General features: G+C 53.7%; 2 protein-coding genes across 15 annotated transcripts in view; both read right to left on the bottom strand.

The window, feature by feature from the left end:
* Positions 1-15,880, bottom strand: part of LOC105497556 (syntrophin gamma 2) — a 564,393-nt gene that overhangs the window by 41,269 nt on the left and 507,244 nt on the right. The window lies entirely within an intron of this gene.
* The window catches only part of LOC105497560 (thyroid peroxidase), a 118,955-nt gene that overhangs the window by 31,620 nt on the left and 71,455 nt on the right, over positions 1-15,880 (bottom strand). For all 14 annotated transcript variants that reach the window (XR_011611383.1, XR_011611386.1, XR_011611388.1 and 11 more), the window contains exons 11-14: positions 14,834-15,071; positions 12,829-13,037; positions 12,274-12,444; positions 4,752-4,883 (exon numbers count right to left, since the gene is read on the bottom strand). Coding sequence is in view for 7 of the 14 variants with exons in the window: in XM_011768724.3 (XP_011767026.2) it covers positions 4,752-4,883; positions 12,274-12,444; positions 12,829-13,037; positions 14,834-15,071 (750 nt within the window). In the remaining 7 variants the exon portion in view is untranslated. The remainder of the gene's footprint in view (positions 1-4,751; positions 4,884-12,273; positions 12,445-12,828; positions 13,038-14,833; positions 15,072-15,880) is intronic.

Genomic DNA, 15,880 nt, shown 5'->3' with positions numbered 1-15,880 from the left:
ACAACCAGCACACGGGCTGGCCGGGGCTGGAGCTCTCGTGGGCCAGCGGAATGTGAGCTCCTCTCACAGCTACGCTTCATCTTCCCAGGCCTCGGCGTCCGTGTCCGTAAGTCACCGTGAAGACAGAAGCAGCAGCCATGGCACCTGTGTATTAATCTCTCAGACACGGGCTCTGGTGCCCACCTTCTCTGGAACCTCCAGCCTCCAGCCAGGGCTCGTATGAGGGGCTGTAAACATGGCTCAGCTGTTGCTCCTGGTTCACTCTGAGCCCTCAGCACCTGAGTGCATGTCCACCCAGCCAGGGCCTCTGCTTCTCTCCTGGTGTCCACCCTTCCTCATGGAAGCAGGCTCGGGATTCAAGCTGTCATTCTGAAAGCTGAGGGACAGCCACGTCCATCAACCTTTTGGGGTGTTCTGTCCAGCAGTGACAGAGCTGGTGCATCCAGGGATGGTGCTGGGTCCTGCTGGCCTGCGCTGTCTGTACGGAGAAGGCACTGATGGCTGCTTGCGTGGGAGCAGGGCCCTTTCAACAGGGACATATGTGGCCTCCATGGAACAACAGTTAGGCTTGTGCATCAGGGATGCAGAAAGGTCATGCCCAGCATCCTAATTTTCCACGGACGATTTTGCAGGGGCAGCAGTGTCATTACAAGGATGCTGCTGGTGGGGGAAGCTTGCATCCCCAGCTGTTCACCTCCCAGCTCCTGAGATGCTCTGGGGGCACTTTCCCTCCCTCAGTCTCTTCCTTAGAAAGAGAAGGTCACTGTCCACCATCGCTCCCCATCAGGCTCCACCGGCAGCCCGGCCCAGTGCCTCCAGAGGGCCTGGGTCCTGCCAGGGAGGCCAGGGAGGCACAGGGCAGCTGTTGGAGAGGAGACTCCTGGAGGCAGCCAGCTGCTTGAGGGGCTGCAGGGCTCAGCAGGAAGACAAGTGTTCTGCGGTGGACCCTGACTTCACATTCGGCAGCCAGGAGCCCAGCAGGGGCAGAGCAGGGCAGGGACAGCACCATGCAATCATCACATCCACCGCACAGAACCAGAAGGCAGTGCGGAGCTCAGAGCTGCCCTGAGCACGGGCACTGCATGGGCGCTGGTCCGGGCTGGGCTCAGGGGTTCTCTCGGACGCCCTTGATGGGGGCAAGACCTGGAGAGGCAGATGGATGGCGTCCAGGCAGGGGGATTCCTTAGCAAAGAGGTAGCACTGGGAGGGAACGTCTCAACTCCAGAGACACATTTGACTTCAAGGTTTATAGAAAAGAGTCCTTAAGATGTAGGAAACAGATAAATATATGTTGTAATTGTTCTCAGGAAAAAAACTAAAATGAGACATTTGAAGCAAAATGTTGGAAATTAGCTTATGCTCCTGTGTATGAACTTCTTCTAAGGTTTTATTCTGAAGATTAAAAGATGGCACCGTGTGCCATGTGCTGTCGTGGGCTGAACTGGATCTCCCAGATTCTCATGCTGAAGCCCCAATGCCCCTGGCCTCAGAATGTGGCTGATTTGGGGATGGAGCATTTGAGGGGGTAATTGCAGCGACATGGGGATGTCACTATGGGCCGTGGCCCAAGGCAGCCAGGTGGTGAAGCTGCCACGTTCACAGAGAGGAGCTCAGCTGCTTTCCACATTATTATTATAAACCCACGAAAGCCGATTCAGAACCCTGCTCAGGTGAAGCTGGTGGGACATATCCTTATGTCATATCATATCCTTATGATATGAGGCCTCAGACACACAGAGGGACCGCCCTGGGAGGACACGGGGAGAAGTGGTGTGGCAGCCAAGGGGCGAGTCCTCAGGGGAAGCCAGCCCTGCTCTCACCTTGATCTTGGATTCCAGCCTCCAGGACTCGCTGAGAGATAAATCTCTTGTTCAAGTGCCCAGTCTGCAGGGCTTTGCTACAGCACCCCCAGTCTGCAGGGCTTTGCTACGGCACCCCCAGTCTGCAGGGCTTTGCTACGGCACCCCCAGTCTGCAGGGCTTTGCTACGGCACCCCCAGTCTGCAGGGCTTTGCTGCGACATCCCCAGTCTGCAGGGCTTTGCTGCGGCACCCCCAGTCTGCAGGGCTTTGCTGCGACATCCCCAGTCTGCAGGGCTTTGCTATGGCACCCCCAGTCTGCAGGGCTTTGCCACGGCACCCCCAGTCTGCAGGGCTTTGCTGCGACACCCCCAGTCTGCAGGGCTTTGCCACGGCACCCCCAGTCTGCAGGGCTTTGCCACAGCACCCCCAGTCTGCAGGGCTTTGCCACGGCACCCCCAGTCTGCAGGGCTTTGCTATGGCACCCCCAGGAAATCAATACAGTTCCCTTAATTGCAACGTTAGGAACAAAACACAACAAAAGCAGAGCTCCCTCTATAATTATATTGACACCGAAATCTATGTGTGTTTCTACATCTAAACATATATAGGGATACCTATACCTAAATCTAAATCTATTCTTTTATACCTATAGGTGAATTTATATCTATATATCTGCATCTGTACCTATATCTACAATTGTCTATATCCATAATCAATATCTATATGCACACCTGTATCTAAATCTAAGTCTGTAAGTCACCGTGGAGACAGAAGAAGCCCTGAGCACCTGCATATTAATCTCTCAGACCTGGGCCCTGGTGCACAAAATGGTCTTAGGCTCATGTGCTGCTGGCCCCAGTCATGGTGCAGGCGTTCAAAGGGGGCCCAGGAGGAAGAGAGGTGGTGTGCAAGTTCTCTTAGGCACGACTTCATCTCTGGGTGCTCTCCGGGAAGAGGAAGAGAGGTAGTGGGTGAGCCCTCTTAGGCACAAATTCATCTCTGTGCTCTCCCAGGGCTGTTCCTGACTTCCACTGGGCCTCCTTTCTCCATCCTTCTGTGGGTGAGTCCAGAAGAAAACACTGGGGGGACGGAGGGTGGTGGCTTCAGCTGGAGGACAGCAGTAGAAGTGTTTTCCGGGGCCCCACGGAGCCATCTGACGGAGTGAGATATTACCAAGAATGCAGCAAGTGCTTCCGGGCTGCAGTGCAGCAAAACTGCAATCGTGATGTAAATGTCCCACCGGCTTCACCTGAGCAGGGTTCTGAATCGGCTTTCGTGGGTTTATAGTAACAATGCGGAAAGCAGCTGAGCTCCTCTCTGTGAACGTGGCAGCTTCGCCACCTGGCTACCTTTGCAATTCACATCTGAACCGTTGATTTAAACATTTTATTTAAAAACCTGAATGCAAGAGCTGCTGTTTCTAGTTTTCCATGACTGAGAGTGGTCTGGTTTGAAATGAAGAGAAGATATGATTTCATATGGAGAAAAAACATGAATAAAACCAGAGGCTGATAAAACAATGAGTATAAGGAGGGAATGCTGTGCAGAGAGAGGACGTCTGAAACAAGAGGGTGGGGTGTGCCTGACACAGGAGGGGGATGTGTCTGACACAGGAGGGGGATGTGCCTGACACAGGAGGGGGATGTGTCTGACACAGGAGGGGGGTGTGCCTGACACAGGAGGGGGATGTGTCTGACACAGGAGGGGGGTGTGCCTGACACAGGAGGGGGATGTGCCTGACACAGGAGGGGGGTGTGCCTGACACAGGAGGGGGATGTGTCTGACACAGGAGGGGGGTGTGCTTGACACAGGAAGGGAGGACACGCCTGTCAGGCGGATGTAGCTTCAGAGCACCAGAAGGAGCATCCTCGGCCTCTGAAGGCCCCACGCAGCTGCGTTCTGGCCATCTTTTTTCAGACTCACTCGCTTCTTGACTGGCCTTAACCTTGGCCCTTGTGTCCTTCGCCTGAGGAGCTGAGTTTCAGCAAGAATCCTATTATTCCAGCTTATCAGAATCCCCTTAATGAAGTTGAGTCATGAAGCGTTTTGCACTGACGTCTTTCTGTCCTGGCTGGACGTCCCAGCTGCCTTTGCTGCATTTGGGCCTTGCACTTGGTTCTTTCTGGAGACCTCACTCCCCTATGACAGTAGCTCAAAGGAATTCTGTCTGTAACACGAGTCTGGCGAATAATTATTTTTCTATAAGAGTTGGAAGTCAACTATTAACACAAATTCCCGGCCAGCTACAGAGTGGCTGTGTGAGTGGCAGCATCTCGCCCTCTTATCACTAGTGTCCTTTTGTATAAAATGAAGATTAAAGATAATGCTTACTTAAGAGCCACAATTTTCAGGGGAGTAAATTCGTCCAAAGTTTGGGCGTATCTGGCGCCTGACTTGGAGGCAGCGGTGAGGAAGACGCTGTCCCTGATCTGAGGGCAGAGCTGGGGGACTGGGCAAGGCCATCCGAGGTGGATGTTGAGCACCCAGGCCCCATGCAGGGCGGGGACATCCAGAGGTGGGGGTGGGCGACAGGCAGGCAGCTGTGCTGCTGGCCCTGGTCAGGGTGCAGTCGGGTGCGTTTGGAGGGGGCCCAGGAGGAGGAGAGGTGATGGATGGGTCTGTATTGAACGCTGCCTGTTTCATAAGTTTTGTGTCTTGAGGGTGATCTAGGTTGGGTATGCACCTGTGGACCTTGTCTGGAAATGGGTTCTGGCTGCCGCCCCCAGCCTCAGCGTGCACCGAGGGTCTCTGCACAGACAGCAGATATGAAATGCATCCTCTGCCCCCAGCACAGCGCGGACGCCCCTCGGGCACCTGGGCTTGGTGTCTTATTCATCTCTGCCCTTCCCAATCAAGATGGTGATTGACAGTTGCCTAACTTGAACACACTTTTCTTCATTTTACAAAAACTTGCAAATAGATGGACAGAGAGGGAGGGGAGCAGACTCACCTACGCAGGTTCTCCCATCGTCTCCTAACTCGTAGGGGTCCGCGCAGAGGCACTGGAAGCCGCCCTTGGTGTTTCTGCACCTCGCAGAGGCGTGGCAGGGTGGGTGGGCACCGTCTGCACACTCGTTCACATCTGCCAGACACACAAGGCCACACACGTGAGAGGAAGCAGCCACACCCCCTTCTCTCCCGTGTGACCCCCATTCTGGGAGATGCTTCTGTCTGGGGAGGTCAGCCCTTTGCCTGACACCCCACCCGGTCTAGGGGGAACCAGGCACCACCTCTGCTGTTGTGTGGCCGCCCCCTGCTCCCTGCACATCTGAAAAGGTGATGAGGAGAAGACGGACACATGCTGGCCGTGGGCTCTGAGCCTGCAGGGAGTCCACACACTGGGGTTCACTCAGGCCCAAGTCACAGGAGCCTTCCTGGAGGAAATTAGGGTCTGCCTGGGATAGGGGAATGTGGAATTTGGCCAAGTGGCAAATGTGGAATTTGGCCAAGTGACACAGGGGCAGGAAGGGGCCAGGGGGAGGGTAGGGCAGGGTCCGCTTCACCCAAGCAGAGACTCCCAGCTGGCCCAGATGCTCCAGGTCCTCTGAGAGCAAGGACTGGGGCCACCTGCCACCGCCAGTGAGGATGGTGCGTCCCCTCCTGCTCTCCCTGCACGCGAATCCTACATCTAGTACCTCATCCCCTAGGCTTCTATTTCCAGATAACCTGCTGTACATTTTGTTCAAATAATGTTCCTTTTCTGGCCAATTTTAGAAAACAAGCAGGAGCGTGTCACAGGTCTGCTCCACACGCCCAGTGTGTGTTCTCTGAATGGCACAGGTGCTGTCAGTGCTGGGACACGTGCTCTTCCAGGAGCTGCTCTGTCTGGAGGGAACAGAGCTGGCCTGGGTGCAGTCTCTGCTGAGGGCCAGGCTGGGGGCAGCAACCTGTCTGCGCTCCTGGGGTCCTGGTGCCGACGACACCCCCAGACAGAGCAAAGGTACTGGGAGGGGTGGAGGGACTCTCCCCAATCTCACCGCTGAGTGGAAGAGCCGGGGTCCACATAGGCCACAGGGACTTGGCCCCCGACTCGGCCACCCCAGGACGAGGAGAATGTGCGAACCTGGGCAGCGCTCAGGCGACCCAGTGCCGGAGACCTGCAAGGCCTTGAAGGTCAGCTGGGGTGGCCTGCTGCCCTCCTGCTCCCCAGGGTGAGGGGCTGCACTGGGTGGGACTGCCCATTCCTAACTCAGGGCTCTGGGGTCGGGCGGAGCCTTGGTGCCAGCTGGTTTTCTCAGTTACAGAATGGGTATCATTATGTCTGTTGTGAAAAACGGGCCTGGAATCAAAGATGGTGCTTATGACAACAAGCAGGGTGTTGGGGATATCTCAGGCTTTCTAAAGAGGACAGTCTTTAATAATGACATTATTGATAATGACAACCACTCTATAAGAGTATAAGAAGCCGGGTGCGGTGGCTCACGCCTCTAATCCCAACACTTTGGGAGGCTGAGGTGGGGGGTCACCTGAGGTCAGGAGTTTGAGACCAGCCTGGCCAACATGGTGAAATCCCGTCTCTACTAAAAATACAAAAATTAGCCAGGTACGGTGGTGGGTACCTGTAATCCCAGCTACTCAGGAGGCCGAGGCAGGAGAATCACTTGAGCCCAGGAAGCAGAGGTTGTAGTGAGCAGAGATTGCACCACTGCACTCCCGCCTGGGCAACAGAGTGAGACTCCGTCTCAAAAAAATAAAAAGTATAAGACAAGGGTAAAGAAATTTCAAGGGATTGGAGCTATTGACTATCGGCCACTGTTAATTGTCTGTATCTTGCAGCAGCTATTAAAGTTTTATGTATAGGTAACCATGTCAAGGCTGTTAAACATAGAAGGTCTTTCCTGGCTAAAGCTGCCGCTGGAACCAGCCCCTCCTGCATCCCGCTATGCAGAGCTGCGCGAAGGCATCTGCCGCTGGAACCAGCCCCTCCTGCATCCCGCTATGCAGAGCTGCGCGAAGGCATCTGCCGCTGGAACCAGCCCCTCCTGCATCCCGCTATGCAGAGCTGCGCGAAGGCATCTGCTGCTGGAACCAGCCCCTCCTGCATCCCGCTATGCAGAGCTGCTGGAACCAGCCCCTCCTGCATCCCGCTATGCAGAGCTGCACGAAGGCATCTGCCGCTGGAACCAGCCCCTCCTGCATCCCGCTATGCAGAGCTGTGCGAAAGCATCTGCCCCTGGAACCAGCCCCTCCTGCATCCCGCTATGCAGAGCTGTGAAGCGCCGGAGCTGTGCGAAGGCATCTGCAGCCACCCCTGGGGTAGGGGAGTGTTTCTATCATGATCGCGTGAGAAATCGAGGTCCTCACCCATGGATGCTGCAAGCCCATTTTCTCTTCTTCACCCCCGGGGTGTGCCATGGGGCCCTCAGAGTGGGAACGGCAGCCGTCAACACATCCCTACCTCCCTCTGGGGGAGTTCCCTTGGAGCAGCTTCCGCCCCTCTCCTCACCCGCTCCCTGCAGCTCAGACTTATCCTAGGTATGAGTTCCCTGCGGCTGCTGGGAAAAATCATCACAAACTGGATGGCTCCAAGCAACAGAAATGCATCCTCCAACAGTTCTGGAGGTCACAGGTCTGAAATCAGGGTGTCGGCCGGGCGGTGCCCCTTCAGAAGGCTCTCGGGGGAGGAGGTCCTTCCTGCATGCTCTGGCTCCTGGTGGGTCCCGGGGGGCCCATGCCTGGCAGATGCTTTGTTTCCATCCTGGGTCTTCACATGTTCCCATCTCTCTGTGTCTTGTCTCCTCTTCCTACGAGGACACTGCACATTGGATCGGGACGTACCCGACAGCCTCATTTTAACTTGATGGCACCTGCAAAGGCCTTGCCTCTTCTTCAGGCCACATGCAGAGGTACACGGGGCTAGAACTTGAGCATAGCTTTTGGGGGGCACAGTTTGGCCCACAATGCTCCACCCAGGGTCAGTTTATTCTAAGCAGAAGCCTGAGTCAGGGGCCAGTGCCATGCAGATCTCCTTCCCGAGGATGGACAGGAAGGAGGGGGACAAATCGGCCCTGTCTGAAGAGCAGCACTCTCCCCAGCAGAGGAGGAAACCAGCCTCAGCCGCAGTGTCCCCAGATACCAGGGCAACCTGCACAGAGGCCAAGACTGTGCTCTCTGGCTGCTTCACCTTGAGTTTCAAGAAGAGTGGCCGTGGCGTCCACAGTCTCCATGCACAGTGAGTGCAGATGTGCACGGATGTTTCCATTTCTCTAAGCAAATTAGTATTGGTTGTGAACCATATTTTCCGTAATACACACAAAGCATTTATGTATATTCGTTTACTGTATAACCTCCTGACAATAACTGATGTAAAAAGCCACTGATTCATAGCTTTTTATCTATTTGAAATCTGTAGCATCAAGGCACTCAGAGGAGACTCACTGCAATGCATTTGCCAGTTTTTTTGTTTTTGTTTTTTTTGAGACGGAGTCTCACTCTGTTGCCCAGGCTGGAGTGCAGTGGTGCAATCTCGGCTCACTGAAACCTCCGCCTCCTGGGTTCAAGCAATTCTCTTGCCGCAGCCTCCTGGGTAGCTGGGATTACAGACACCCACCACCATGACTGGCTAATTTTTCTTTTTTGTATTTTTAGTAGAGGTGGGGTTTCACCATCTTGGCTAGGCTGGTGTTGAACTCCTGACTTCATGATCCATCTGCCTCGGTCTCCCAAAGTGCTAGGATTACAGGCGTGAGCCACCATGCCCAGCCTTAATATCAAGTTTTTATGTGGATGAGTTTTAGTGAATAAGTAGAATTTGAATAGAGAAGAGAGCAGCAAATACTATTTGTTTTTCTATATTATTCAGTTAAGTCCACAGCCTTCCTTTCTGGAGCCGCAGACATGTTGATGAGGAGATTTCACTGAGGACCTGCTTGAGTACTTACATTCTTGTCAATTTACCATAAATGTAAAGTTTCCTCTCTCTTATACTTCATTTTTTTCCCTTGTGATTCTTGATTTTGAAACTTCTAGTGCAGGGAATAGCTGTGGTAAAAATATTTGTGCATATGCACTTGTACCAGATTTTTGAGTTTTGTCATTTATTTCTAAGACATATTTTAATTATAGATGTGATAAAAAAAACAAGAAAAAGAGTCGTATTGCTGCATGTCAGCAATCCCTCCTCCCTGTTCCCATGGCAGGCTGCCGAGGTCTCCAGTATGAACAGGCTCTGGAGCAGAGCCTAGCGCTCCCCTTGCATTCGGGAGGACACTCATCAAAGTGATGTGTGTGCCAGTGACCCACTGCTTTAAAAACACCTGAATGGATTCCCAGTGCACACACTGCTGTGTAGCCTGCACGTTCATTGAGTGACGTGTCACCAACACTCCTCCAAGTCAGCAGACGTCCTGCTAACTGTGCAGCGTAACTGTTCTGGGTGCAGCTGTCCCAGCATTTGGAGCACGGCTCCTGGGCACACACGGTGTCAACAACAGGCCTGCGCCCCACTCTTTGTACTGTGCATTTCTAACTAATTTAAATTGATGCCTTATTCCTGTCCTCATTTAACGTTTGAAAACCTGGAGGCGCAGAGACTCAGCAATTTTGGGAGACAGATTAAATGGCTACTGAAATGGCCGTGGCAGGAGAACATGAAGTTGGGCCCGAGTCAGTGAACTACAGAGAGAAGAGAGAATGAGTTAGGGTCGGCCGATGGGCGTCTTGGACCTTCACATACACAGTCTAACGGGGTCTTGTGAAGTGTGTGGATTCTGACTCAGGGATTGTGGCGGGGCCCCAGACGCCGCAGGTCTAACAAGCTCCCTGGTGACGTTGCTGCTGCAGCCAGGGAACCCGCCAGGAGCACCAGCTCCTGTGCACGGACCACACTGAGAAACACTCCTACACCCTGGGGAGTACCCAGACTGGTTCAGAAATAGTCCTTCTAAAAACAGATCTTAACTTTAGACAGCTGTTAACTGTTGGCCTAAAAATCAAGGAAGATAAATGAAAAGACTTCAATAACAAAAGAGTGATTTTGATGGCATAGGATGGTCTAGAGGAGGCTGGAGGAGCATTCCTCGTTTAGGAGACAGATGAGAAAGTCACAGGCCAGAAGGTCAGAGGGCACGTGCACCGGGGACAGCTCTGCACAGGCAGGTTGCAGGACACCAGCAGTCTCCCTTCCCGATCCACTCTAAGGTCTCGCCCATTTTTATTTGCACCTTGCAGATCCCTGTGATAGCACTTTGGGGTCATTCATACTTAAGATAAGCTAAAATGGACACGGGAAACATCTGGGTATTTGGGCAAGGACGGACGTAGGTGTACAGTGAAATGCACCACAGGAAGGCTTGTTAACACAGAACATGCAACGTGCTGCGCCCTGAAGCACTTGCCATCAATTCCTTAACGGTGATGCCAACATGGAAAACCAGGAACGGGGGTGAAGTGGGCACTTCAAGCTTGCACAGTCTCTAAGCCAAGGAAACAGGAGAAGCGCGATTCGTGATCCCTTTGTCACCGAAGGGTCAGTGACAGAGCCCGCGGCCAGGAGTCATGCAGTGGTGTTAACAGCAACCACAAGTTTACACGGATGTCATCACCCAACAGAGTAGCTGTATTTCGGAACACCGAGGCTTCCGGAAAGTTCCCTGGGAGAAACATCCTGGTCTGCTGTTCTCTGGGGCATTGTCTAACCTCTGGGTGGCTTCCTTGTACGTTGTCATTTGTGACCAATCCCAAAATGCAGCAGGGGAGCACGTCTACAAATCTAGCATCGTGCAATTAACAGTTTAAACGAGGGTTTCCAGCCCAGGCTGCTGGTTTCCAGCGATGACACCCTCCCTCAGCTACGTAGCAGGCCTCTGCCCTATCTGTGCCCAGGCAGCTCCCTGTGTCCTCAGCGACTCTGAAAGTTATTTCCGAGGCACCGTTCCCCAGCTGGCTTCGTTTCCTCCTCTCCTCATCCCTTCTCTCCTCTCCTAACAGAAAGATGGCTCCTGGGAGGGCATCTGAGACCACAGACTTGGAGGGAGCCGCACCCCTACCTGACCCCTGCCCTAGCACTGAGTCCTGCTGGGTCTCTGGTGCACGCGGGGTCTCAGCCTCTCCCTTTACGACTGAGGGTCTAGAAGCAGTTGGCCACTGCAACCCTTCAAGGACAAACATTTTGGACTTTCAAAATTGAAATGGAAATTTTGTTACTGTGCTAAATTATACATAATGTGAAATTTACCACCTCAGCCATTTTTAAATGTGCAGTTCAATGGTATTGACCTTGTGCAACTTATCCCACCATCCCCGTCCAGGCCTTTTTTTTTTTTTTTTGTAGAGATGGGGTTTCACTACGTTTCTCAGGCTGGTCTTGAACTCCTGGCCTCAAAGGATTCTTTCACCTGGGTCTCCCAAAGCACTGGCTCCAGGACCCTTTCGTCTTCTGAAAACTCTGAGAAAACTGAAAACTGGATTTTGCTTTTATTTCTACTTGCAAACCAGCCAGATTCTGGCACGAGACCCTCCCTTTCTTCTGCGGTCTAGGTTAGTGCAGCTCATAGCAGCAGCTCACAGGAGGCTCTGTGTCTGATGCCAGTTTTCCTCCCCTAAAACGCAGTCCCTGAAGGCAGCTTGGCCTTCTAAACATTGCTGGTGAGTGTCGTCTGAGCAACCTTCCTCTGGGAACAGCAGCCATTCCTGCTCCTGCCTGCCCTGACCCCACTGGCCCATGAGACCAGAGCCAGCGGTCCGGGTTTTGTTGCAGGGCGTTTCTGAAGTAGCTGGGGGACACGAGCTGCTCCGACAGGACGCCCCAGCCTCAGGAGTTGCACCCAGAGGGCTCTTTCTGTCTCAGAACAGTCAGTGGGGGACTCTCATTCTGCTGCTCCCCGCAGAGGGACCCCAGTACATGGCTCTTCCCCTGGGAGGCTCTGTTGTCCAGCAAACCTGCTCCCAGGTGCCCTGGGCTGACATCTGCTCAAGCCAGGCGCATGGGAGGAGGAGGTGGAGGTGGCCCACAGCTGTTTTGCCTTTGCCTCCCCAACCTGCTCTCAAGCCACCGCTAGGAGCCCGCACCTGTCTACACCTAAACACACAGGAGGCTGGGAGTGAAACCCAGCGACTAGAGAACCAGGCATGGGCTTCGGAATCAGCCACCTGTGGGAGGTGGAGGCGGGACTAACTCTATGGGTTCCTGGAGTGGAGACGTTTGCTGCCGTGTTTCCTTTGAGAAAGTGGCCCTGCAAGTTCACCACAACTTTGCCTGGAACTCATGAACTCCTCTCTCTCTTCCCTCACAGGTGACCCCATTGGTCACGATTCCACGTGCCTATTCTGAGGCCTCACCACCTAGAATAGAGGCCAGCTGGGAACACGGCCAGCCAAAGGGAGAGCCCTTGCTTCCTACCCCCAAATTGCTGCTGGGAAGATAACAGTTTCAGAAGCATCTTTTGGCGAATAAATTTTCAATGACATTGCGTTGTTAATTTATATCGGAAACATGCAGATGTTTTGTAATTGTTATTGAAGAAAGAACTGACCTTTGCAGAGCGGAGGCTGGAAATCCCATCCTTCCTGGGTGCAAGTGAGTTGCTCGTGGCCTTGGAGCTCATACCCGTGCCGGCAGGAATACACCAGCACACGCCTCCCAGACTCCTCACAGTGCACAAAGTCCCCATTCTCCACGCTCTCTGGGAAGCCACACTTGTCGTCTGTGAAATGTGGACAGGTTTACATGTAGTCAAACTGCGAGAAAAGAAAACCACATACCAACGTCCCTGTCACGGGCACACTTGTGCCCTGGAGGGGCTGGTGCCGAGGCTGGGGAGCCCTGCTGTGGTCACTCACTCAGCACCCACGCAGCACACACCGTCACTTCCCAGGTCGGGCCCCGCTGGATCCCATTTTCTAGGCCCCCAGTTCCTGTCTCACTAGAGAAGGGTCCCGCCCGCCCCGGGAGCTGCCCTGAGGGTGTAAGGCAGGGCATCGACTGTTTTCTAAACAGGGAAAAGTTAAACTCAGCTCCTTGGGAAGACAAGGTTTGTTTGATGAGATGCACGTGCTGTAAGGTGGTGTGAGAAAAGACCAAACGTCACCTTGAGGAAAGGTCTCCCTCCAGGCCTCCAGGTTCATGCCAGGGATGCTGTCACAAGACTCAAAGTCTTCAGGGAATTTTCCGACTCGGAAGGCATCCACGGGCACCCTGGTGAGGCCGGTGTTGTCACAGATGACCCGAGACAGGGAGTGCTTCTCCAGCTCATGCCTCTGCGCATCCGTGAAGACGTGGCTGTTCTCCCACCAAAACCTCCAGGGAAGGAGACAGAGCGTAAGTTCACGGTGCCTGGAGAACCCCCAGGGCAGGCACTCAGGACCAGCCACCCACTGCTGTGTGCTGCTGGCCTCCCCTGCGGCGCCTGCCCAGACCCCCAGCACCCGGGGCCGCGCAGGTGCAGGCACTGAGGACCTGAAGGAGATGCGGAGGGGCAGCACGGCGTGCACCTGGCTGTCTGAACGAGCGGCGTCAGATGGAGGAGGGGCTCAGAGCCACTTCGCGTGTTGAGTGTGAGAATCTATTTTGCTGCATTGCTGTTATTTGGGGTGCAATGCTGTGTTAAAAACAAGAATAATTACAGCAAATTCAGCTGCTTTACAACGTGCTGCTCTCCAGTCTGAAGTCAGCGTGCCCTGCACGGTCTCTCTACCTTCAGCTTCTTCCTCCAGGCCATGGGTAATCAAGAAAATTGCAATGTGAAGAAATGAAGTCCCGCTTTCCTCTCAAAATACGAAAATCGTTGCCAAAGTGCCAGCAGCTCCTGGCCTGAGTGCCATAAAGCACACATTTCCCCGGCCACATAAAGCTCTTCTGCTTCCCATCACGGGGATGAATTCCTCTTAGAACATAAAAGAGAGGCCCCATTATATGGAAGTTAATTGACCCCATTTTTGCATTGGGGAGATATTTGGTCATAAATACGCAGGATGAGAAATTGCGGGCACCACCCCAGGAATCTGCCAGCTGCCTCTGATTTCAGATGGAGCTTCAGCCATGGGTGGCATAAAACACGCTTGGGAGACACACATATGGGGCAAGTTGGTGAAATCTTCCCCCTTCTGAACGAGTGGCTTCCCATGTCCCAGAGAATTCCAAACGCACGTTTACTGAAGACACAGCTATGAGGGAGACAAGTTCATCTGGTAATTTCTCCCCAGGTGTTCGTAGCTCTTTGAAATGCTGCATCTCCGAAATTAGAGACAAAAGTCACACTGGGCAAAGGACAGGAGCCTCCGCGTGTGACAGGTGCACTCTCTGGAAAGAGCACAGATCCTTTACAACAAAAATCTGACCTTGGCACAGTGACTACCAAAAATAGAGAGAGAGCTGGATAGGTAGGGATGTCTTTAAAAGCAAAAGAAAACGTTTTCCCATTGTTTTTGTCTGTGCTGTTCCAAAATCTTAACACTGGTATCCTGTGCACCTGCTTCTACGGGAGTGGGGAAGGACTCAGAATCACACGGGAACAGGATCTGGCTCTGACTCCCTCCAGTACAAACCTCCACATTCCAGGTTGAACTTGAGGAGGGAGCAGACATGTACGAGGCAGGCAAACCGGGACCTCAGCTTTCTGCTACCGGCAAGCACCTCTGTGTGCAGGCAGGGGCTGGGGGACCGGGAGGCCTGTCCAGCCCAGAGGCATCCATGAGCACCAGGCATAGCCTGTGTCTACGCCTGAGTCACTGTCCACCTCTGCGCTTTCCTGGGCATCGTCAGGGGACGTGGGGGATGGGATGCAGTCTCAGGGCTGTCACGAGTGTGTCACAATTTGTTTTTGTTAGGCGCCTGTTTGCTCATGTGGTTGGATCTAGGAAAAATCAGTGCTAGCTCCCATTCTAAGTGCTACATGCTTTGTAGTTGCTTCATTGTTATGAAAACACGGTTCGAGGTTAAGGAAACTATGGGTGGGAGAAACAATCTGATCAGCTTATGTAAGAGTCCAGCAGTGGAGCCAGAATTTGGATGCAGGTCTGGCTGGCTTCTGAACCAATGCAGACCACCTGCCTCTGTGCAGAACAAGAAGGAAGACATTCCGGACAGGAACCTACCAGTCTCCGTCCCGCAGAGCCTTCATCTGCTTCCCAATGAGACAGGCAAACAGGGGGCCTGTCCGAGCCCTGGGGAGGAAGTTTTCAGCTAAGCCTCCCAGCCAGACGTCGATGTTGTCAGGATGCTTGTACAAGTCCAGGATCTTGTCGGCCACGCTCCTGCTGGCGATGGCTGTGCTCAGGTCAGCGGGGGTCTCCAGGCGAGGCAGGCCACAGAACTCCCTCCACTCGTTGTAACCTGCACAGGGGAGAGGCTGCACGGTTTCTCTCAGAGACCTGAACCTTCGTTGAGCCCATCTCGCTCATGCCGTGGTCCCCAAGATGGGAAGCACAGCAGGGCAGAGTCCCATCCCACCCTGTGACACTGCCCAGCCGTTTGCCAGGCTAGGCTATTCCAGCTCAGAAGCCAGAGCTCTTTCTGCAGGGTTTGTTCATAAAGGAGCTGGAGACAGCAAGAATGCTGAGTCCACGACATTTAAGTGCATTCCTGTTATCGCCCAGCCTGCACTTAGTTCTCACCTCTCCAGAGCAACCGAGACAGCTCTGCATCCTCTTCAGAGTTTACCTCCCACAATGACATCAGGAGCACACACAGAAGCCAGCACTCTCTCTCGCTCTCTCTCTTCCCCCTCTCTCCCCTCTCTCTCATGCGCGCACACACACACACACACACAAAGGGACACACACAAATATCTTTATCTGTCTGGCTAGTCATCTCCATATTGAAGACTAGAGATCTTTTCTTGCTGGGAACCCTGGTGAATCCCTGGCGTCTCTTCTCACTCCTCCTTCTGCTCGCTGCCCCACACCTGAGCTGCTCACTGCCCAGGCCCTCATTCATGGTCTGACTCTGTGGCTGTACCTTTGCCTGACACTGGTGCCCCTCCCTGTGCCCTGCTCCTTACATCCGCCTTCGTCCCTCATCCACTCCTCTTGGTTCCACTGTCGCCTCCTCCAGAAGCACTCCCTCCTCAAGGCTGGGCGACCCTCACTCCCGTGGGGTCTGATCAGAGCGCAGTCCAGGGCCTCTGCTGCTGTCTCTGCTCA

The sequence above is a fragment of the Macaca nemestrina genome, chromosome 13, assembly GCF_043159975.1.
Source record: "Macaca nemestrina isolate mMacNem1 chromosome 13, mMacNem.hap1, whole genome shotgun sequence".
Classification (NCBI taxonomy): Eukaryota; Metazoa; Chordata; class Mammalia; order Primates; family Cercopithecidae; genus Macaca; species Macaca nemestrina.
This window is presented reverse-complemented; position numbering and strand designations above follow the sequence as displayed.